This window comes from Zingiber officinale, chromosome 11B (assembly GCF_018446385.1).
Source record: "Zingiber officinale cultivar Zhangliang chromosome 11B, Zo_v1.1, whole genome shotgun sequence".
Lineage (NCBI taxonomy): Eukaryota > Viridiplantae > Streptophyta > Magnoliopsida > Zingiberales > Zingiberaceae > Zingiber > Zingiber officinale.
In genome coordinates this window covers 79,169,064-79,193,007 of record NC_056007.1, presented here as the reverse complement: position 1 = coordinate 79,193,007, position 23,944 = coordinate 79,169,064, and the positions used below count along the sequence as shown (strand labels likewise).

General features: G+C 37.2%; 3 protein-coding genes, 1 long non-coding RNA gene and 1 pseudogene across 7 annotated transcripts; 3 read left to right on the top strand and 2 right to left on the bottom strand.

Annotated features, from left to right (window-relative positions):
- The first annotated feature begins 3,193 nt into the window (after window positions 1–3,193).
- Window positions 3,194–8,898, top strand: LOC122034985 (eukaryotic translation initiation factor-like). Its single transcript, XM_042594343.1, has 9 exons — window positions 3,194–3,585; window positions 4,171–4,242; window positions 4,557–4,652; window positions 5,164–5,367; window positions 6,134–6,228; window positions 6,451–6,538; window positions 6,622–6,972; window positions 7,058–7,300; window positions 7,443–8,898. The coding sequence occupies exons 1-9, from the start codon at window positions 3,406–3,408 to the stop codon at window positions 8,466–8,468; spliced, it is 2,355 nt and encodes a 784-aa protein (XP_042450277.1). The 5' UTR covers window positions 3,194–3,405; the 3' UTR covers window positions 8,469–8,898.
- A 185-nt stretch (window positions 8,899–9,083) lies between these two features.
- On the top strand, window positions 9,084–9,772 carry LOC122034791. 3 transcript variants are annotated; one of them, XM_042594147.1, is made up of 2 exons: window positions 9,084–9,258; window positions 9,365–9,772. In XM_042594147.1, exons 1-2 carry the CDS (start codon window positions 9,090–9,092, stop codon window positions 9,574–9,576), a joined length of 381 nt encoding a protein of 126 aa, XP_042450081.1. In that variant the 5' UTR covers window positions 9,084–9,089; the 3' UTR covers window positions 9,577–9,772. The 3 variants fall into 3 exon arrangements, with proteins under 3 accessions (XP_042450081.1, XP_042450080.1, XP_042450078.1); XM_042594146.1 differs by having other exon boundaries at window positions 9,084–9,264; XM_042594144.1 differs by having other exon boundaries at window positions 9,084–9,264; window positions 9,353–9,772.
- A 1,661-nt stretch (window positions 9,773–11,433) lies between these two features.
- On the bottom strand, window positions 11,434–13,219 carry LOC122035394 (annotated as a pseudogene).
- A 2,986-nt stretch (window positions 13,220–16,205) lies between these two features.
- On the top strand, window positions 16,206–22,115 carry LOC122034962. The gene is made up of 4 exons (XR_006126845.1): window positions 16,206–16,590; window positions 16,685–16,845; window positions 21,432–21,638; window positions 21,794–22,115. It is a non-coding gene; the product is annotated as an uncharacterized LOC122034962 (long non-coding RNA).
- Window positions 17,661–18,941, bottom strand: LOC122034961 (transcription factor IBH1-like 1). 2 transcript variants are annotated; one of them, XM_042594316.1, is made up of 2 exons: window positions 18,188–18,941; window positions 17,661–18,060 (listed from the first exon to the last, which is right to left on the bottom strand). In XM_042594316.1, exons 1-2 carry the CDS (start codon window positions 18,736–18,738, stop codon window positions 18,006–18,008), a joined length of 606 nt encoding a protein of 201 aa, XP_042450250.1. In that variant the 5' UTR covers window positions 18,739–18,941; the 3' UTR covers window positions 17,661–18,005. The 2 variants fall into 2 exon arrangements, with proteins under 2 accessions (XP_042450250.1, XP_042450248.1); XM_042594314.1 differs by having other exon boundaries at window positions 17,661–18,013.
- Window positions 22,116–23,944: the final 1,829 nt, after the last annotated feature.

The window sequence follows — 23,944 nt, the reverse complement described above, 5'->3', positions numbered from 1 at the left end:
GGATCGGCCAGATCTTCAACGGATGATCCAGATCTCTCCTATTCTTGATGAACGGCCCAAATCAACTCAAAGCTTGATTTTCTCGTTTAAATTCCGATCCGAGCCCAATTTCAGTCCAAATAGACCCTTTGATGCCTACAAAATAAGAGTTAAATATTAGCATCAAATAACACCAAAAATAATATGATTTGCAATTAAATCCAAAATCTATGCATTGCACAAAAAATGTAATGTAACCATGATTTAAACTATGAAACCAACATCAAAATCATGCATAAATGAATCAAAATAATACAGTAAAATCATGGTTATCAATTACATTACATTACAGGTTTAAAATTAAAACAAACAAAATAATCAACCTTACAATGTAATCCTAATTATATTATAAGGCAGATTACACCCTACCAAACGTAACCTTAATGGAGAACTATAAAAATAAATTTTTCCTTTCAACTCTTCCTTCCAACAAACTCAAAGGAAAAGAGAATAATATTAAAGGAATTTCATTCTTCACCGATTGTGGGAATTCTGTTTTCTTGTGCACCTATAAACGAATTCAAGGTTTTTCTAAGGGAAAGGAATGAAAAAATATATCAAAAATTTGTTGTTGAATGTCATGTATATTAAAGAAAAAAAAAACAGTAGAAAATGTAGCAAGATTATTTAGGTCTTCTTCAAACCTTTTCATACTCTAACAAATATTGACAGATATGTCTATGAATTTTACATCAGGGTTACCAATATCACAAGGACAGTCATTGATTGCTTCTCAAAGTCTCAACGGGATAATAAGTTGACCAAAAGATGAAAGACTTATTATAATAGATAAGAGATTAATTCTCAGCGTGTATATGTTCTCAAAGAAAAAAATTTCTCCCATCCCTAGTTAACTTAACGACCGATTATAAGCTGACCCCTCCCTTCATATAACTTGAGAATAAACTATAAAAAATGTCTGAAATGATCATAATCATTTTTTACTATAATTAATTACCTCATAAAATATATCCATTTTTATCCGTTATTGCATCCTTAAATAGTTATCACCCACGTTGTCCAAATATTTATTGATCATATAATCAAGTTATTAGGGATGATAATTTTTCTCACTAGTTCGGAACCCTATAGGAAAAATCCGAAATGGAGATAGGGATCTCTGATTTATTCAGGGATGGGGACGGATTTGGGACGGGTATGAGAATATTGTCCCTATTCCCGAATCTGTCCTGATAATAATAATAATAATAATAATAATAATTTTTAAAAAATATTAATAATAATGCCATTAAATAATATTGATAATAATATTAATATTTTTTAAAATATTAATAGTAAAATTATTATTATTATTATTAATATTGATATTAATATTAATATTATCATTAATATTAATATTATCATTAATACTAATAGTAAAATTATAATAGTATAAAATTAATTTCGGGGATGAGAATCTGGATGAGAATTTGATCTTGTTGGTTCGGGTTTGGGATTTCTAGAATCTAAAAAGATAGGGATGGAAACGAGGATGAAATTTAGAGACGGGGATGAAGATGCAGGCCCGGCTGAAGGCATAGGTCAATAAGGCCTATGCCTAGGGCCCCAATTTTATTGGGGCCCATTAGTATTAAAAAATTTTAAAATATATTTAATAATTGACAGTTAATTTTAATTAGAACCCTATTCAGTATTGACACTTCGTGTTCAAGAATGCGCTTCGATTTCTGTGCACAGTGGTGCACACTGTACAGTCATTTATTCCATGAACTCACTTCAATTTCTGTGAATAGTAGTGCACACTGTACAACCATTTATTCCAACGGAAAAGAAACTTCAACTAATTATATATTAATTATAATCATTATATTCTCCTGGAATCCTATATAAAACTAACACTACATAATTTGATTTGGTCTCATCTTTGATCCTTTATAATCTGTATTTTTTTGTCCCTCATTGTTTCATCGGTGATTCTTTCAGTCTTAGAATACGACAAGACACCCTTGATAATATTTTTTTCAATCTTTTCTTAAATTTTTGAAATGTTCTTTATTTTTCTGTATAAATAATAAATTATGGATGAAATGGACTCAAATATCGTTGGAAAAATATATTATTAGCAATTGTATAATTTTTTTTTCTCATTTTTCCTCTATGCAAACAAATTGCATATATACACTTAAAAAATCATATATTTTTAATAATCCTTAAGTACACTTATCTGATTTATTATATATTCGTTAAGTACAGTTTATTATAAAATATAAACTACTTAAATTAATGGATTCAAATAAAATTTAATATTTTATATTTTTTTGTTATATTACTCAGCAATCAGTTTGAAATATCATCAACTTAAAATTACAAGGCGTAAATCAAATTTTATGAACTTAATTTTATTTTGATAAAATATTAGGCATTTATATTTTCTTTTTTATTATTATTTTAATATAAATATGTCTATGAAAATAATATGATTCTGAATATATGGAACGTATGAAAAAAAGGAAAATAAAAAAATTTATTCAATCTCAAAAATAGAAGAATTTATTTTACATAAAAATTTATTTTAAATTAATATTTTATTTTTTTTAAAAAAAATTTAAATCCACTATTGTCAATCCCAAATCTGAATGAAAAAGGATGAGAGAATTTTTTTAAAAAAAAAAATATTAAAAGCCTAATTTTTTTTTTCCTAGGGTCTCATAAAACCTTGAGACGACCCTGTGAAGATGACAAATCCATCTCACCACCCATTGTCATATGAACTATCAAAAAAATATTGTCACTAATCCATATTTATGAATAAATTTTGAAAAAAAAATTATTTTAATTACATGACACTAAATTTAATTTCAGTATATCCTGCTACAAATAGAGGTGAGGTGAGTAATTGATATTTAAAAAATTATTTACGTTGATAGGTGGGGTGGTGCCATCCTTCACTAAATATATTCAAATAACACTTTCAAAATATTTTTTTATATTTATTTATTTATTTATTATTATATATATATAAATACTTTTTCGTTATAAATAAATAATTATTTTCGTTAGATTTTTCCTCTTTTCCGTTAAAAAAAAATCCTTATATATATATATATATATATTAAAAAAAATCGTTAGATTTTTTCTCTTTTCCGTTAAAAAGTCCTTTGTATCTATATAAAGAGAGACTATGTAATCCTTAGGCACACACAATCAATACGATTGATTAATCAATCCGATCCCCCTCTCACCCTCCGACTCTCGTTATTTCTCCGATCAGGCGAATAGCTTGCCACCTCCTTTGCCTTTTCTTTTCTTTTCTTTCCCCATTGCGCTCTCATCGGCTCGCCTGCGTGATTGCATCGCGGTCCTCGGATTGTTTGTTCGTGAAAGAGAGACAAGAAACGATAGGAGATGATTCACGGAGATATGCAGCTGGATTCCACCGTGATCAGCTTGAGGCCCGGCGGCGGAAATCGAGTCGGCAGAATTTTCGCGAATCGGTTCGACTCTGCGGCCTCTGGAGCCATTGATTCCTCCAATCTCCCCGTCCTTCGCCCCCTTGGCGGCGCTGGCGAGGGCCTTTCGCTCACGGTAGGTGGGGAATGCTCCCCAGAGATATTGAGTTTTTTTTTTTTTCCGATAAAGGTCGCGTCTTTGAATTGCCTGCTTTGATTTTCGAGATGGGTTCTCTTGTCAAATAATGTGCTCCTAGAAATATCGAACAGGGAGAAAAAGGAAGGCAAACTAATATTGGTTGCAATTTAAAACAAGTAATTTAAATCCTTTCAGATGTGATTGTTTCCAGCGTTATCCATAAAAACCACAGCCTCTAGTTTATTAACTTCATATTAAGGCCTACTGTAAGAAGTTCTGTTTTTTCCCCCAGCATGAGGCATGATATTGATTGTTTGATCTATTCCTTTTTGGCTAACTGCATATGTAGTTTGTTTGCCTCGTAATTAACTCATTGCGACATGTTTATGGAAGATTCTTGCGTCTACTGCCACCGATACCATCTGTATTTTGTTGAACGAGTTGGGCTTACATGATTATTATGCTATATAAATTTGACAACTGTAATTTTGGTTTTCCATGAATCAAATCGTCATTGCTTTTGCTTCAAGAGATGTGTGCTTGCTTTACATGTTTCCTTAAAATGTATATCTGTTTTGACAGATTGGAGATTCAAGATTTGAAAGCCGTGAATGCATTCGTTACACTACTCAGCAACTTCTACAACTTCGTGAGGTACACATCCAAATATTTAATTGTTTTGATCTCTTTATTATATCATATTATAATCTCTTCAAGTTGACTGGATTCTGTTTTTTATGCCATTTTAGTCTCTGATATTTTTAGTGCATATATTTTTTACACTTTAGCTAATTGAGGTGACTATTCTTAGGTAAACTAGCTTCCTCTTAAGTGATTTATACAATATGGTTTATCATTCTTTGATAATCATCAGTCCAACTCAGTGACATGTTGTTTTTTGATCAATTATGAATTGTAAAAAATGATCTTTTTTTTCAGGACTTTAAATAAGTATTTTTGTTTGACAGGCTGCTCGGATCACAGATGATATTTTGAAACTTAAGCAGGAGATAGAGGCAGAATTTTTTCCTGAAGGTCGAACTTGGGGTCATCGTGATGCTAATGTATGATAATTTTTTCTATATATATTCTTTTGCTGTCACAACTTAACTCTGAACTATTATGCATCTTAAGACGTTTCCCTTGCCAAAATCACTAGAGTTATTGAACTGATGTGGAATTCCAATCATGTAGGCTGGTTTTGCAAGTGCATATTAGGTTACAGGTGCTCTAGACCCATAAGTAGATAATACTTCTTTCCTTTGAAAAAATGATTGGGTGAACATGTTCAGCCAGTTTACTTCTGTCCTAATCAAAGTGTATGACCATGTAACTCTGTTCCTGAGGAAAGACTCTCCAAAGTTCATTTGGAAGAAGTTTGAACTCTCCTTGTGATTCTTATTATAGCTAATATAAAATGTGGAGCTAATTGAGGCTCTCATAAACTGTTTGGTCTTTTTTTCCGTTGTTGGGCAATCTTAGGTAATACAGAAAATAGATCATTTTCCGCTCCAGTTTTGTTTTTGTATGCTTCATTCACCTCTACTAATTTTTTTGTATGTCTTTGCACTCCAGCTGGTAAGTCAATCACAGAATCACAATTTTGAGCTGGACAGTCGGGATTGGCGTGATCGTTCTAGGCAATCTACTACACATATAAATGAAAGGTCTTGGGATACACTACGCGAGCATAAAGAATCAATTACATTGAACTCCAGACACCAAGAAATAAGCCAATTCAATAAGCAGGGTTCTCAATATGCTTCTTCTACTGCAATGGTGATATGTCAAATCAACTCAATAGAAATTTTACTACTTTCATGTCCTTCTCCTAACCCAGTAACATACATTCATACAGTTAGAATGATTTTTCTGCTTTTTGAGTTTAATATTATTGAATTACATCAAGTTTAAAAATTGTACTGTTGCCCCTTGTTGTTCTAATGTAGGTTGAACTTGAATGTCTGAACCATATAAGATTCCCACCCCTACCACCCATGAGAGAATAAGGATATCTTTATATCTTCCTAATGTGCCTAGTCCTTCTACATTTGCATAATTTTGCTAATGCGGTTTAAAATTAGAAGGTTAAATTTGGAAATTTGAAATATGAAAGTTTGTATTATTTTTTTGTTCTAACTTTTATTTTGAAGTAGTTAAGACAAAGTAAGGAAAATTATATTAATAGGATAAGTTATTTTACAATTGATATATGTTTTCCAAGCAATTAGGGGATATATTTTTCATTATTAAGTTTTTAGATGAATTTTGGAGCCTTTTTTTTTATATAAAAAAAAACCTTAAGCCTTTGTTTGTTTAATCTTCCAACCAATAAAATTAGTTTGAGTTCTCTCTAAAGTCTATTTTCTCCATGTGATTGTTCATCCTTCTTGCTACATCACTTGCTTTTAAATTACTTCCACAATTCCCATATTGAAATTGGTTGTACCGCCTTAGTTGTATTCTTTTATACCGTTTCTTATCTTGCAATTTAAATATTTTTGTTTGTATGCTGACATTATCCCTTCCACTGGCAATATATTAGGCGGGACCTACTACTTTACTCAAGGCTGAAGTCCCATGGTCTGCTCGAAGAGGCAATCTCAGTGACAAGGATCGGGTTTTAAAAACAGTCAAAGGGTAATTAAACTAATCACTAGTAGTTGCAAATTTTATTAATTTTCATGATTTATTTCTTCTAGATAAGAAAGTAGTATATCATTTGCATCACAGAAGTACTCTTCCATTTCATTGAGGCTGATTTTTCTATGCATTTTGTTTTATGATATATTTATATTATGAAGTTCACAAATTGTATTCTTTATAAAGTTTTCGGTTTAAAAATTATGATTTTTGTTGCAGTATACTGAACAAGCTAACGCCAGAAAAATTCGATGTTCTCAAAGGCCAATTGATTGATGCTGGAATTACGACACCAGATATTCTCATGGTTTTTATCTTGCAACTTGCTCTTAATCTCTACTTTGTGTTTAAAACTTCTGTAAATTTCATTCAATGAACACCTTTCTGCAGGATGTCATTACTCTCATTTTTGAGAAAGCTGTATTTGAGCCAACATTCTGTCCTATGTATGCTCGACTGTGTTTTGATTTGAATGAAAAGCTTGATACATTCCCTCCTGAAGAAGGAGGTGGGAAGGAGATCACATTCAAGCGTGTGCTCTTAAATAATTGCCAAGAGGCATTTGAAGGCGCTGACAACCTGAGGGCTGAAGTGAGAAAATTGACTGGGCCTGACCAAGAAATGGAACGCAAGGATAAAGAGAGAATGCTGAAGCTCCGTACGCTTGGTAACATTCGTCTGATTGGTGAGCTTTTAAAGCAGAAAATGTTGCCTGAGAAAATAATTCATCATATAGCTCAGGTAGTTTATGCTAATCCTATTTCTTGTTTATAATTGAGATGTACTCTTTCAAGGAAACTTTCTTAGAGAGTTACACTGTGTACAGGAGCTTCTGGGGCAAGATGGGAAAACCTGTCCAGCTGAGGAAAATGTTGAGGCAATTTGTCAGTTATTTAATACAATAGGTAAACAGCTAGATGAGAGCCCAAAGTCTCGTCGATTTAATGATGCCTATTTCAACCGGCTGAAAGAACTAACTAGAAATCCACAACTTGCACCACGGCTAAGATTTGTGGTTCGTGACGTGCTCGACCTTCGTGTAAACAGTTGGATCCCTCGTCGTGAAGAGGTAAGATTTACCTGGTACCCTTCATTGAGTTTAAAGTTCCACTTGCAATTTAATCTAAGTCTATATGATTGCATAACTAGGATTTATATATTGTTTGGAGATTCTAGTCTTCCTGAGAAATGGTTGTTTTCCTGATTTTCAGGTCAAGGCCAAAACCATAAGTGAAATTCATTCAGAAGCAGAAAAAAATCTTGGGTTACGTCCTGGTGCAACTGCAAGTTTGAGAAATAACCGTGAGAGTGGTGCTTTAGGAGGTACGGGTCTTACTGGGTTTCCTAACAACATACGTGGAACTGGTGGTATGATGCCTGGTATGCCTGGAATGAGAAAGATGCCTGGAATGCCTGGTTTAGACAAGGATCACTGGGAAGTTCCACGCAGCACGTCCATGCAAAGAGGTAAAGCTAACCGTGGCCATGGTCCATTGGTGGCTAATTCACCTTCCATCAACTCTAAGTTCTTACCTCAAGGTAGCGGTAGCACTATCTCCGGAATGACTAGTACATTTTTGAAGGGCAGTGGCATGCCACCTTCTACTTCTCCCCTTGTCTCAGGCAAATCAGATTCCCGAGATCAAAGAGTAGTGTCCACAAGGCCTGTTGTTCAAATATCACATCCAATGCTTCAAGAAAAGCCATTATCAACATCAAAATTCAATCCTAATGAGCTACGAAAGAAAACAGTTGCTCTTCTGGAAGAGTATTTTCACATCAAGATTCTAGATGAGGCACTTCAATGCGTCAAGGAATTGAAGAGTCCAGAATACCATCCTGAAGTTGTTAAGGAAGCCATAAACATAGCTCTGGACAAAGGCCCTTCATGTTTGGATCCACTAGTGAAGCTTTTGGAGTACTTGATACATAAGAAAGTGCTTACTCCAAGGAATTTGGGGACAGGTTGTTTACTTTACGGGGAAACTCTGGATGATGTCGGCATTGATTTGCCAAAAGCCCCTTCCCATTTTGGTGAAGTTATTGGTCAACTGCTTCTGTTCAGCAGAGTAGACTTCAAAGTAGTGGAAGAAACTCTCAAGAAAGTAGGAGATTCCAGTTTTCAGTCTGCAATTTTTGACGCTGTGCTGAAAACTCTTAAATCAAGCCCTAGTGGCCAGGTCATATTAAATGCACAAGCAGCAGGCATGAAGGTTTGCGAGGAATTGTTAGAATGACCAGCGATACCCCTTCTCGTGTGTTACCACATTCAGCCAACATTGAAACAACTCTGGTTGCATGGTGAGGTTGCATACATCAATCATCCTATGCTGACTGACATTGGCAATATACTCGTAACTTGTCCCTATTCAAAGACGAAAACCATGAAGGCTGCTCCAGCTCAAGCAGTTATGTGCCTCTCTATTAATAAGTGGCTACGTACAAATCCATTTTTCCTTCTCTTTATGTATTCCATCTTTACATATAAGATTGAGAAACATACAGTGCATTTTATTCTGTGTGGTTCTGTGAGCAGCTACAAAGCTTAAAACTTGTACATTATTGTGAAATCTTGTAACACGTCTGAAGATTAACAAATGTCATGGCTTTGATCCATGGAATATTAGTTATGACTTGTTTAGTTATTAACAAATGACTTCCACAGTATGTTTTTTCTTTTCCATTTTATGTTTTACTTCTCCAACTTTTGAGGCTTATTGGGGAAAAAAGGACATGATTCTTTTTGCAAATTGAACGTGTCTGCTTAAGCATATAGTTATTCTCCACTAATGAAGCATCATAATACTGTTTCAGAGAAGATCTGAACAGCAGCCTTTAAGTCGCCCTTAGTATTCCACATGCTTACTGCAAACAATTCAGCACCTAGAATGAAGCTTAAGCTTCTCCTCTTTGGTCTCCTTGTGTTTGTTCAAGTCAAGTGGATTGTGGCTGCTACTGATGACACCCATGGAGGGAAGGATCAGCTTCACCAGATGAGGCATCTCTTGGAAGACCAATCATTTCATAGTAAAGGTTTTTCTTTTGTTCATGAAATAGATCAACTCAACTCAAGCTTTTTATAAGTTCACAAGCTTATTTGTATCCAAATCTATCGAGTCAGTTTTCTTTCCAGGCTTAGATGATAAGAAAACTGAGAAATTTACAAGGGAGGACTCCGAACTTAACGACCAGAAATGGCGAATCGACTCAAAAAGGAGTGGCTTGACCAGAACGCCCAGATCTCATAACAGCTCTACATCCATGAAACAACGTGACTATTATCATTATTCTCTTTTGCCACTGGATGCCTTCGCTTGCCTTCTGCTTCTGCTTGCCTTAACTTGAATAAGAGCTGTTTTGAAGCATCTGTATCATCACTTTTGTGTCGCCAGCCAATCAAACAGTATTGAAGTTTGGTTTGTGTTGCTTGTTCATAATGGTTAAAGGCTGTATATATATATTTTGATTGTATATTTCAAATATGAAGAAACGATCTTTCTTCATGTTTCGATGATTAAAGTTGATGTACGTTGCTTGGTGATACAGGGAATTACGAGTAGACCGAGGTATGATGTGACAGTCAAAGTCAAGATGAGATAAGGTGATGGTCAAATCAAGGGGAGGTGGCAGCTAGTGGGTTACTCTCAATAGGACTATTGCTCCTCTCCAAGCGCTAAGACTTTCGGTACGAGGATGACCGGCCAAAGAGTTAGTCGAATTCGAGGGACCTAGTGATTTACTCGTGCTAAGACACCTAGTATATATCTGGTCAGCCATTAATCGAGCGGGTTTAATAGATGGCCGCCCTGCCATAAACTCGATTGGACTTATATTCGGTTGGATTCAGGGGGCTTAGCTTCCCATTCCCAGAGCATAGCTCTTAGCATATGGTTGGTTGGCCCTGCAGCTGGTCAAATCACAGAGACTTGTAACTCCACTCATTGCCAAGACACACAAAGTGAGTCTGATCGACCTTAACGTGCTAGTCGAGCATACGAGATACAGTCCCCACTGCTACAGTATGATTCTCAGTATACAACCGGTTAGTCATAATGTCGGTCGGGTTTATACAGCTCAACATTCCTGTCTCCTAAATGAGTGCAAGACAGATACCAGACAATTCTCATTACAAATATGACCGGATAAAAGTATCGATCGGATCTTGCTCGACTTAGTTCCTCATCTTTTAGAGACAAGTAACCCCACATATGGACGGTCGGTCATAGAACCGGCCGGGCCTATGAGACTTGGCTTGCTTGCTACAATATCGGAGTTTAGCATCACACAATAGATAGCCGATCGGCCTATTGGTTGAACGACACGTTAATTATGTATCGATCTGTCAATATAATATGAAGTAGATTGGCTAAAGGTTCGACCAAGATATATTTAGAAGATAACATTGTCAGAGAATTATAACTACTTGTCAAAGAATAATAATTATTTGTCAAAGAATATTCTTCAGTTACAACATATACATTCAATGGAACCTTCTTACGAAAGTGACTATACAACTTCTATCATTATTATGGAGGTTATACGACTATTTATATATATACGTGTAACGGAAGATTTCTCAGAGAATAACTGTTTATATACAGTTATACGACTATATAACTGTTTATATATATTTTTCATTATCCGACATCTTCTGACATCGAATATTCTTTACAGGTCTATTGCGAAGATTATGAGAGGTGATATACAAGAGATTTTCTTCATTGGCGGAGCTACGCAATACATTCCAAGTCAACTTGACCACATGCACTCACATTTTTTTACGGTTCATCTTCTTCATATTTAGCTCGGCGACTATACTGATTTACAGGTCAGAGGACCTATGCCAAGGATCACTTTCCTGATTTTTACCGCAACATTATATTGACTTTTTTTGAATGTGCGCAAAAAGGAGTCAAATGAAACACCAAGTGTCATCATCTTTCCCTAACCCTAGCGAAGTTTACTCTAAATCAACAACAGTGCCACCTCTCTCGGCATGTCATCTCCGCAGCTTTCATACTGGATCACTTTTGGAATGCCATGCAATCCATTTGAAGACGAGGATTTGGAAAGGTTAACAGAGGAAAGCTATGAATAGGAACACAGGATCAAAATAAACCTCCATCTGTAGGGGATCTTTATTTACGATACATTATATTTGTCGATGGTCAACTTCTCAAATTGGCAATTTCCATGGCGAACTGTGCGTAGGACTCTATTGAATTCCTTTTATTCGAAATAAAGGATCTCCCGAACCAGCCAAAGGTGGCCGATCGAAGTTCTCTGTTCTTACACGATTCTGAACAGCGATAAGCTTAATTGACTATGGCTAATGCAGACAAGATCGGCCAGAAGAACTTTTCCCGGCGACGATGATTCATTGGCCGCAAGCCTCTTCTGCGAATCCAATCCTGGAAGACAGCGTATCATACACCACCCTTTGATTCTTCTGCTGGTAATTCCCGATGATCCCAATTTGACCCTCGTACTGCAGGCTGGCCATCGCCAGGCAAACCTGTGAAGCATCCTTCTTGACGAAGTAGAAGATGCCGGTGACGTCCACCGTCATTTCGCCGCCGCCCTCGAACTCCATCCTCACCCTGGGAACTGCCACCTCCTCCAAGCCAGACAAGTCGAAGCAAGTATCCAGTATGGAGAAGCTCGGCGCCGGAGGATGACCGGAGAACTGTTTCACGAACTCGGCTTTGAATGCCCGGTAGACCGACGGCGGGAGTCGGGTTATCACGGTTCCCGAATCGATGAGGATCTTTCCGGTGGAGAAGCCGGCCTCCTGGAGCGGCACGCCGCCGACCGTCATGCCGGTGAGGTTGAGGAAGTAGAAGGGAGTTAGGAAGCATTCTCGTGTAGGAGATTGGGGTGGAGTTCTTGTAAGCCGCAGGGTCATCTCCGAGGACTAAAGAGCCGTAGGAGCTGAGCAGCCTCGTGGGGAGGCAGTAAGAGAAGACTCCGCCGAACTGAGCGGTGGTTTGGTGCACCAGAGAGAGTGGGGTTCTTCCGAGCCCCATGATCCCGGCAGTCCCGCCGAAGAGCCCCCGGTTCTTGAAACCGCATCCGAACACGAAATTCTCTATGATTGTCCCACCGACGTCGATCCTTTCGAGCGCCAGCAAGCCGCGGGAGTAGGAGCCGTCGCCGTAGTCGACGAAGTAATTGCAGCGGTGGGCGCCGCAGACGCCGGCGTTCCCCGTGGCCTCCTGCAGGGAGAGGCAGGCGGTGGAGTTGCAGGGGATGTTCTGGTAGGAAGTGGAGGCGGATGGGTCGAAGAGGGGGTCTCGCTGCGCGTAGCAGGAGGTGCATGGCTTGCATTGGACCCAGGTGAGGTCGCTGCCAGTGTCGACGATGACGGTGGCGTTCTTTCCGGCGACCGCGACGGTGACCACGTAGTTCAGAGTCTGAAACTTGATTCCTGAAAAGAGAGGGACTTGCGCTCCGGACGAGTCCTCCGCCTTCTCGGAGATTACATTTCTGATTCTGGATTGAATCGACGAGACTCGAGCTTCGTCGGCGATCAGAATCTTTGGCCCAGGAATCTTTTGTCGCCTCAATTCCAGTTCTACTGCACCGGTATCTGCTAATCGAAGTTAGAGAATTGAACGTTGAACGACAAAAATTAAGGCGCCAATTGAACGTGCATGAGGAAGAATGGGAGCTAACTTTTCCCGGGAGTGGAAGCAAATCGGCGAGGACGGCTGTTCCTTCCCCATCGCAGCTCCTGCACGGATAGTGATTGTTTAACTTCCAAGCAATCGGCGAAGACGAAAACAGAGACGACGCCGACGACGATAAGAAGGCGAAGACGGTGGCTGGTCAGCACCACCATTGCAGGAGGTATGAAGGTGAAGATGAGAATGGGGAATCGACGGCGTTGGAGTTTACCTTGGGAGTTGGCAAGAGAACAAAGGAGGAAAGGTTGGCTGCTTGGATCGATTAGCTCAGAGTATGGAAATGAGTGGAGCCGAGCCTCACGGGTTGCGGAAACAATAATCTTGGAAGCACTTGAAGTATTTTAAAATTTTTTTTACTTAGAACTATATCTGACTTTAATTCTGAGAGGGTCGCTGGAATCTATGCAAGTTTTCCACCGAGTTTCTCTTTAACTTGCTCCAACAACGGCGAGGAACTGTCTCTTGATAATTATTTCATACTAACTTGATTTGAAAATACACATTGCTATGATATCCAAAACGTATATCACGTAGCGATTTCTAATTAGTCGATTAATGATATTATATAGCAATCAAGTTGATCTATTTGTAAATTTACTGTCTTTTATTTGTTATCTGCCTAATCATTTACTTTGTTTGATTTGTAATCAGTGGCTGCAGGATCATAGTTCTCTATTGATAAAGGATATATAGTTCTCTGGTGGTAAATGGTTAAGTGGCTATCTTAAAGGCCTTTCGAGAAGGCTCCACATACTCTAAACTATGATAAATCATAGGGTTTATTTAGCCTTAGCTAAGTAGTCTTCCTAAACGGGGGCATGACATAATCCAAAATCAAATCATGCCTCTTTGATGATAAGTCCGTACCAACTCGATTACATCTACGGAGGCATTACATAGTTCTCAAAAGCATTTAAAATTGTGTTAATTTCAAAAATTTATATTTTTCTATGAAATCTATATTTAAAAGCATGATTATATTCAATGTAAGAAATACCATGAACTTGGTAAAATTCGTTATTCCTGGTTGAGATCGTTGACGAATAAGTGATTGATGAGATATCTTCGATGTTGACTCGGTTATTGAACGCCAAGGAGGGTTGATCGTCGGGAGAGCTCGCTAAGTTAGAAAGAGAGGAAAAGAGATTAGAATGGAGACTAAGGATGTACCGACTCAGCCACTTCGACTTTCAATTCAACATCCAATAAAGGAAAAATGGAGAAGATAAATAATAATGGATTAATGATCATGTATATGGGATGATCTAAATGTACCTTTACTTGCAGATGAAATAATATTTCTTTTAATGACCGTCATATCACAATAAAAAAAATATCATATTAATATATCGTCATAGTATCATCGCCGTATTATATCGTCACATCATCCACTTACTTTTACAACCCTTGTGGGGAGGATTACACTGGCTCATAGAATATTGAGATAATTGAGTCTAAGCGGCCGATTCAATGTGGGGAGGAATAAAAGGGCATAATTAGAAATGACTATGTGATTTGATAAATATAAAAAGTTGTGTATAATTTTGAGTACTAATAAAAACACTAAATCAACACTAAATTGCCCTTGAAAATATAAATCTAATAGCTAATTGGCCCTAATTCTTTTCTCAATTAATTCATACTCAACAGGGCTGGGCCTTGGCCCATAGTTGTGTCTGGCTTGATTTTGGTTTCGGGTGAGTAGAAATTCAGAAAAATCGAATTAATCGAATCGAACTAACTGAATTTAAAAATTTAGTTCGGTTAATTCGGTTTTTGTTTTTTGTTTTTAAATTTGGTTCAATTTTTTATTAATTTGGTTCGATTTCGATTTTGAATTTTGTAATTCGGTTAAATCGAATAAACCGAATAAGAATATTATTTTAATTAAATTTTATTTTAAAATATAATTAATTAAATAAAATCTTTTTTTAAAGATAGAACCAAATAGGATTTTAAAATTCGGTTAATTCAGTCAATTCGGTCGAAAACCGAATTAACCGATATCTTATCGGTTCGTTTGATACGGTTTCATAGGGAAATTCGGTCGGTTCAGTTGGTTGAAAAGAAATTCGGTTTATTCAGTTTTCGATCTATTCGGTTGGGTCTGTTCGATTTTGATCGAATGCTCACCCCTACTTTGGTCGAGTCATGCTTGACTTGACTTTATTGCTAGAAAGTGCCCAATTTCCCGCTGTGGGCTGACTTGAACCATGGTTAAGTCATGCTTTACGATACTTTGGTCGCAACACGAATGTAGTCATCCGTAATTTATCTTCTCTATATTGATTTAGGGACGGATTAACGGAAATATTAAAACTAGGGATGATAATTTTCTCCATGAATTCGGGGCCTCACGGAAAAAACCTAAAACTGGGACGGGGATCCTCGATTTATTTAGAGATGGAGACGGGTTCGAAATTTTTTTTCTGGAATGTGGCAGATTTGGGGCGGATATGGGGATATTGCCCCCATATATACCCGAACTCGCCCATAATAATAATATAATATTTAAAATATTATATTATTAATAATATAATATTAATAATAAAATTAATAATAATATTATTAATAATAAAATAATAATATTTTAAAAATATTATTTTTTAAAAATTAATAATAAAAAATAATAATAAAATTATATTATTATTTTTTTTCCGGGATGTGGTAGATTTGGGGCGGGTATGGGGATATTTTTTAAAATTTTAAAAAATATTAATAATAAAATTATTATTAATATTGATATTAGTAAAATAATAATAATATAAAATTAATTTGGAGATGAAAATTGGAAGCGGGATGAGTGTGGGGATGGAGATTTGATTACTGGTTTGGATTCGGAAATTATTCGAACCCGAAAAAGTGAGGATGGGGATAGGGATAAGAGCGAGGATGAAATTCGAGAGCGGAGATGGAGATAACAAACTCGCCCCCACCCGTCTCATTGCCCTCCATAACTGGGGCGAGCGAATTGCACGGAGAATTTAGGGATATTTTTTACCAAATTTAAGATATAAATATTCATATTTATATAAAATGTAAAAAAAATATAATTATAAATATCAAAATTTTAATTAATAATTCTTTATAGATTTTTTAGTTCAATTGTAATTAACTTCGACTTAATGCAAGTGTTTAGAATATATTTGTAAATGTCATATAATTTTAGCGAACTAATTAATTTCTTATGATTAAAAGTTAATAAGATTTAATTATTATATATTAAAATTTAAATTATTGCCTTTTGTTCTTCCACTAATCATTTTCACAACTCTTTTATCTTCCATTCTTACTCGATTTCATTTGGCTTCTTCTACTTCTTCATCTCGATCGTTCTCCGCTAGATCGAAGTTGTCATCGGATGAAGAAGAACGAACGAAGCTCGACTTCTGCAGCTTACATGTGGCGAGATCAAGCAAACCCCGAAGTACCTTAATGGCAGACTTCGTTCCGACTTCGGTGACAACAATTGCGAAATTAGGGTTTGATAGTAAAAGAAGAGGAAGGGTCGTGGAATAGTAATGGGGGAAGCAGCGCTGGCGTCCAACACTCGCGGTGGGGGCCCTGTCTGGGCCACGATAAACTTCCATAGTGCAGCACAGCGCGGTCGGCCATGGCGGAGGCAGATTACCCCATCTAGGGTTTACTCTCTGCTGCGCCCTGTCACCGTACGGTGCGTTCCTTTGCCCCCACATAAACGTCCTTTTCTCCTCGCCTCACCGTTTCCCCTACCTTTTTTTTCAATGGAGATGTTTTGTAAATTGTAGATTTCCCCCGCATTCTTGACGAGAATCCCGCAAAGTTCCCATTTTGCACCCTTTCCAACGCATTGATCTTTGTCTCCTCGCTTCGTTATTCTCCGTTGAAGATTTCATTAACTTGGTTCGGAGAGGACATTGATGAATGAGAACGCCCTGATGTTAGCTGGGTAATAATCTATTTCTGCCATGTTAGAATGTAGCTTGATTCGAGTATGGTAGTGTGAAATTCGTGAGTTCAGTTAATATGCAACTCTGTAAAGATCATATTAGACGACAGCCAGACTAGGGTATTTTTCCATTTGTGCTACTTTTTTTGCAGGTGGTCTCAACTGATCAAGTTTTTCTAGTAGATATTTTGTTCCTTTTTTTCGTGTGTGGACCATCTAGTCTTTGTCTGGTCTAACTTTCTGAAATATGGGTCGTCTTCACATTTGGAAATTTTGTTTCTAAATGTTATCTTTTGATTTCTAGTTGAAAAATTGTCTGAGTGACACAGAATTAGGATGTTGACATACATTAGGTAGTAGGTTAGGCAATATTTATAACTTCTCCATCCGTTCTTTTCTCCACTCATAAATTAGTTGGCCATTATCCAACATTGGAGGAGCCTTGGTGAACATTAGGCAAAGTAAGTTTGCCAACTTGACGTCAAAGTAGTATTTTTTGAGTGTAAATATCATCTGAAAGGCGCATAAAGACTTGCCTATGCATACTTGTATCTTGAGCTAGTTGCCATTTTTCTACACAAAGGCAACAGTATCAACTATAGTTAGGAGTTGTTTCCCTTTCTGTTCCACACCTGTACCAGACTGATATAACTGTGGAAGATGTCAAACTGGGAAATTGCAATAAGTTTTCTAGTTTGTTCTCGCTTGTATTTGTTCTTCATGTTTGATCGATGACAAATGCAAGTGTGAGATGTAGATGACCTGCAGATCTGTCTCATGTAAGATTTGTTATTGTTCTCCTTGCAAAAGGCTAATTTCTTTCAAATGTTGTTGTGTCCGGGAGATGGTTTCCCATTTATCACTAGGATTCATATTGAATTTAGCTAGTGACACCTACTCCCAGAAATAAACTCCAACTTAATCCTCTCTTTAATTACACTTCTACACTGCTATACGACCTCAAACATTGGACAAGTTGGCCTTCATATGACATTTAACATTTTGCAGCAAAGTTTGAATACAGAACAAAGGATGGCCAATCCTAGCTATCTAAGTTTCCTTCTTGACAGAAAACATGCTTGCATGTGGACTTTAGGCTTTGTGAGGCCTTCAAAGATGACCTCCGGCTGTGAAATCTAAGCCTCCTTGTCCCCAAGCTTTCATTTGCCTGCAAGTGATGGCTGCTTTACTTGCATTGTGGATTCTGTGGGGGCTCTAGTTTTGCAGGTGATAATAGATGAGATAGAGAGATCATATGATGCAGAACAGTTAAAAAAAAATCCATGGCTTCATCACAAAAGAGATGAAGATTGTAGCGGAGGAGTAATGGTTCATCACTTACTTGATATTCAATGAGGCTTTGGAAGTTTTCAGAAGACGTCGCATTACATCAACCTGTGCTTTAAGAGACATAGCATAGTCCAAAGTTTCATCTAGTAAGGAGAACCCATCCATAGACTCACCTCCAGGTACAAGCTTTTTAAGCACTTGGATCCTCTTCTTGGCCAATGCCTTTGCAAGGATGCTTTTACAGATATGCTGTGCTCTTCCTGCCTTCTTCCTCCTCGAACACATCCTTAAGCACCTTCTGAGTATCTTCTTCGATCTAGGAATCTTCAACGAGTTGCCGCATGGCTTGCGTAAGTTATCATACTCCCTTCCTAGGAGACTTTTGAGTATTTCCTTGTTCTTCTCATTCTTGGAGAGGTTTGTGATGAGACCCTGAGACCATCTGGTTCTGCCTCTAGCAAAGGCTATTGCAGCGTCAGCTGAGAGCTTGATGGCATTTTTCCTCTCATGGAAGCTCATGCTATTGGATGAAGCATCAGATAGCAGAAACCCCCGGAGCATTTGTTTGAGAAAAACTAACTTGAATGAGCTTGTGAGTTGCATGTTGGCTGCTTGCAAATTCGAGAGTGGAAAAGCAATGTAAAACTTGACACTGAGTTAAAGGCTCTCTTCGCTTATATCGAGAGAGGAAGAGAGACAATGTGTGTCTCCAAGTAGGATTTCCATAGAAGCATAACATGTGACATTATTTCTTGAGGATCCTATACCTTTTTATCCCTCTGGCTTCTCATCTAACTGAGATACATGTTGGTATATCTAATAGAATGAAGAGAAAAGGATAAATAAGATGGTTTTTTGTCTAAGAGCTTCACATGCTAACATTATTTTAAGATGTCTAGTAACTCAACTTTTCTGTTTTCAAGTGCAAAAAGGAAGATACAATCTGTTATATCTGCTGTATTGATGGATGGGGAAAAGTAAGACAAAGTAAATCGTTGTGAGTTTTACATGCTAACTCTGTGTTGTCTAATGAGAAACAGAAAAGGTGAAACTCCAGTGGCGTATTTAGGTAGAGAAGTTGAATTTGCTACCACAGGTTCAGAAATTAAAAAAAAAAAAGGTTGAAAAAGTGGAGTTTAAATGAGCCTGTCATGGGAAGAAGATATGATTAAAACAATTTCATTTGTGAGCAATAGAAAGAGGGGCCTACTTGGCAGAGACAGGCCACATGCATGCACATGGCTGTTAAGACCCACAGTTGCAAACAAAGTCTGTGAGCTCCTAAAGATTAGCTAGCTATGCAGATATTCACATCAGGAAGAAAAAAAATAGTTAAGCATGATGTAGAATTCTTAATCCATATTCATCATTATTAAGGGTTATTTTGTCTTCTTAGTACATAATTACTTTTCTGACATGGCTAGGTGAATGTGGTCAATGCTACAATGGCTCAGGCTGATATAACAATGTCAGAGAATGCTAATGGAAGTTCAGATCATATAGAGGCATAGGATTAGCAGTTATGTTTAGCAAAACACTGAAGCATTTCTCTCAAAAACTCAACAAGCAACCCTAAGCTAATCCGACCTTCTGCAATAGTGACTGGTACAAAAATGATGCAGCAGAGCCATTTGTGTCTGTTATTGTGGTCTGATACAATAATGCCAGTGGACTCACATGTGGAATCATGACTCCAAATGTCATATGAAATTGTCATCTCTCTCTGTTGCGTATGCACCTCATATTGAATTAGGGTCTTTACTGGATATTCTTCATATCCAGAGACTAAACAACTGCAAGAATAAACAGATTGTTAGTGCGAAATTAATCAGTGAGCAAGGTTTTACAGGAATTTAGCTTTCACTATTTAGGAAACTTGGGCTACTGTTTATAAGGATGTTCAGAATAAATTTGGTGACCAAACCATCATGCCTCTGGATGGTGTTTGTTTCCTTGAGACACCGAATCCATCATCTGTTTTGATTGATCAATTAGATTGATCTCCACGTGGATGTGACATGGAAGAGTTGTTCAGTTCATGACAAGTCTGTAAATGTAGTATCCATATTGATTGACCCCTCCATTACATAATTATCATAGGGAGGTGACAAAAATTAACTGATCACACGTCTAATGACATTAAACACCAGAAATAGGTGTGAAGTAGTAACTTAATTCTAGCTACTTAATTTGTCAGAGAGACTCTGTGTTAAGAGCTGAAGGCCCAGCCAAGGGATTGTTCTTTGGTATCTTGAAGGGGGGATGCACCATTTGGTTTCACAACTTGGATACTGCAGGATCCGCGAAACATGGTGATGAATGTGGTGCACTCTTTTCAGCCTATCTCAGATGGCTTTGCCAAAAGCAAGATATTTCCCACATGGTATCCACATGGGAGCTTCTACTCTCTAGGCCTCCACATGATTCCCTCTTTCATTATGTTTCCAAGTACAGCTTTTCACTATTCAAGCTTTTAAATTTCCCCTAGGGCTGGAAATGGCCTTCAATGCTGCTAGTCATGCTTCTCGTTCACATACCGCTGGGGTCATGTAACCATCAGCTAGAGAACCTCAGTCTCTTTGAGAATTAATTATTGTGAAAGACAAGTTTTGTCAGTGTAAACGTTATGGTCACAGTGTTGTAGAACTCACACAAATTAGTTTAGTTGATAAATTAATCTTTTCTGAGACACTGAAAGATTATATAAATCCTACATCAAAATTCCTAAGATAGTTATGTTTCTTGCCTGTTATTAACGTGCATTTGTTTAAGCATTAATTGAGTGTTATGGTAATTTGGTTGATAGACAGATATCACCAGAAAATGATCATTTTAACAAGTTGTATTTATTTCTTGAATTCATACAATAAATTTGTCTTGAACATAAACTGATGAAACTGACTGGAAATCTGCAAATTTATTTTTCTTTTCAGAACATTATATGGAAGTAACATTATTATAGTTCACAAATTTAATGCTCTGCCATCAATTCGAAATCAGAATTAAATGGTCTTAATTTTGGGTGATAAGGTTACATTGTTAGGATGTAAAGCAGGGTGGTCAGAATCCTAGGAAGAAGACAACCTTATCCCTGTGTTTATAGAAATGGACATTATCCCCTATGGTCCACACTAGTTTTTATATTATTTTGATATAGATTCTTGCTAGATTTTTTTTGCAATAATCTGCTCCCTGCTGTTGGGATCGTGACGATAAATTATGCCTTGTATCTACTAAGATTAATTCTCAGTTGAACAGTATTAATTTGTCATTTACCTTGTTCGAAACTATATTAGCTGTTGGGAAAAAAAAATGACCCTCTCCGGCAAATTCCCTGATAGTTGCTTTTCACAAAGCTTCCGTCAGAAAGCCAAAAGCCATGATTTGCATCACATGAACATGATGCAGTTGCAGTGAACATCACAGCACTTCTGTACAGAATTAGGAGAGTATGGTGGCATGTGAAATAGTTCATTATAGCAGAAAATGCAGTTGAATGATAGGTACGTCATCCAACCTTGAACCATGGTCTTCGACTATGAGGATTATTGGAAACTTTCTCTTTATTTTTTCCACTTTACCTTTTTTTTTCTTCCTGTGTGGGACTCAGCACAGATGGACTGCTAACCACAGTGCTTGTTTTGTTTTGTAATGACAGGGTTTTGGTTTGTCAATGGAGGTGGGCATTGTGGCTGTCCTTGAAATAAGTTTTGAATTGGGAAGGAAATGGATAAGTGAGGCACCATGGAAGAAGATAAACTCGATCCAAAATCTCACAAGATGTGCCCTAAACAATGGTCAGCTCTTTCCTAGGACACTAGGGGGAAAAATGCACATGCCCCCATCCATCCTTATTTCCTGGAATCCAACTAAAATTTCAGAAAGGTGTCAAATGCCAACTGCCAAGATATGATATTGTAAGACAAATATGAAAAGGCAATGAAGGAAATTTAAAACAGCAAGATATTTGCGATGTAATGAGAGAGATTATTTCCTTGATCATTTATATTTGGATAATTCAACTCACTTTGGCAGAATGATCATTCTACTAGACTAGCGGAGCATATATTACTTATACCAAGTGATTCAATATCGCTGGTCCTACGATCACATTTAGACAGGTAAATTATGGGGGTATTTTATCCTAGCACAGTGATTTTTGTTGGGTTTTTTGGACCGCGAGAATCACTTTTCACGTCGCGGAAATCCCGAAACCCCCAGCCATGGATCCGTGCGAAGTAAAAACTTTCGAAAAATTTACGAATACGAGTTTCTAAACCTCGATCTACAGTAGATCTACAAAGAAAAAAGGTTATACCCTTGATGCGAAGCCCTTTGCAATCCCGCTCGTCCTCGGTTCGCTGGATTTCGAAAGTGTCAAAGTAGACACTTCTCTATGTGTATCCACACAAGCAAGAGATGGAGAAAAATCTCTAAGGATGTGCTAGCAACATTAGAGATCAGTAATGGAGGAGAGGGAGAGCAAGAAGAAAGCTAGAAAGGAAGAATATGAGAGTTACAACAAAAAATGAAACTCTCCACATGAAATCAAAGTGGCCGGCCACTTTAGTGGAGGTTGTAACCTCCATGGGATACCAAGAGTCACAACTCTTGGTAACTCCCGTGAGGTGGCATCTCACTTAAGTAACCATGATGATGTGGAGCATTATCATTGGCCCACTCAATGCCAACTCACCAATGAGGTGACATAAAGTCAAGTCAAACTTGACTCTTCATCTTCCTCTCAAGTTAAGTCAAACTTGACCACTTCTCTCCCATGGTTGATCAAATCTAACTATTGGTTCAAGTCAATTTTAATTTAATGAATCTCTATTCATTGAATTAAATTGATTCAATGAGTCTAAGTCCAAATTAGACTCACTTAACACATGAACCAAATTGAGTCCAACTCAATTAGCATAATTTGGATTACTCTTAATCCAATTTGGTTCATCACATGAACCTAATCCTTTAGGTTCATCAAATGAACTTAATCTCCATCTAATTGCTCTTTGTGTATGACCCTATAGATTCTTATAACGTTGGCAATGCTCCTAAACTCATTTAGAAGCATAAGTAATGAGCGATATCTAGCAACACATCATTACTACCCAAGTTATAAGAATGTTGAGATCCAACATCACCTTGTGACTACTAATTGTGACTCCACACAATATATGACAAGTGTCCTTCTATCAAAGACATCTAGATTGATCAATGTGAGGCATAGACCGTGTCATCCTCTAATCAATCTAAATCTTGAACTCCAAGTAGACTCACTAAATCAAATGAGCTCAATATCTCATATTGACTCATTTGGGCATGACCATGCACTTCATGGTCTCACTCTATCAAGAATATCGATGTCGCTCCCGTCATATAGGAGGGATAGATCCCATCTACATCACTCACATCCCTCTGCATAATTCGTTACATACCCAGTAATCGCCTTTATAGTCCACCCAGTTACGGGAAACGTTTGACGAAACCAAAGTACATAACTCCTTATGTAGGGATCCATGGTGACTTCAGGTCTAAGGACTAGTAGTCATACTAATAGCTGCATGAGAAAGTATATGATACTCATATAATGATCCATGATACTTTCTCATGGCGGGTCATTCAGTATACATTCTCTAATGCATACCCATGTGTCAACTTGATATCTCTATATCCATGACTTGTGAGATCAAGTCATCGAGTTGACCTACATGCTAGTCTTATTGCATTAACATTGTCCCTGAATGTTAATACTCGACTAGGAATGATTAAGGGTAGTGTTCCCTATATCATCTCACTATCGGTTCAA

What these genes read in the sequence shown, in the direction of transcription:
- LOC122034791 (XM_042594144.1), top strand. Translation starts at nt 9,090, where the DNA reads ATGCTTACTGCAAACAATTCAGCACCTAGAATGAAGCTTAAGCTTCTC. An exon ending in CCAATCATTTCATAGTAAAG is followed by an intron (nt 9,265 to 9,352) that starts GTTTTTCTTTTG and finishes CTATCGAGTCAG; the next exon opens with TTTTCTTTCCAGGCTTAGAT.
- LOC122034961 (XM_042594314.1), bottom strand. Translation starts at nt 18,738, where the DNA reads ATGCAACTCACAAGCTCATTCAAGTTAGTTTTTCTCAAACAAATGCTC. An exon ending in AAAGCCTCATTGAATATCAA is followed by an intron (nt 18,014 to 18,187) that starts GTAAGTGATGAA and finishes CATCACTTGCAG; the next exon opens with GCAAATGAAAGCTTGGGGAC.
- LOC122034985 (XM_042594343.1), top strand. Translation starts at nt 3,406, where the DNA reads ATGATTCACGGAGATATGCAGCTGGATTCCACCGTGATCAGCTTGAGG. An exon ending in GGGGTCATCGTGATGCTAAT is followed by an intron (nt 4,653 to 5,163) that starts GTATGATAATTT and finishes TTTGCACTCCAG; the next exon opens with CTGGTAAGTCAATCACAGAA. An exon ending in ATGCTTCTTCTACTGCAATG is followed by an intron (nt 5,368 to 6,133) that starts GTGATATGTCAA and finishes GCAATATATTAG; the next exon opens with GCGGGACCTACTACTTTACT.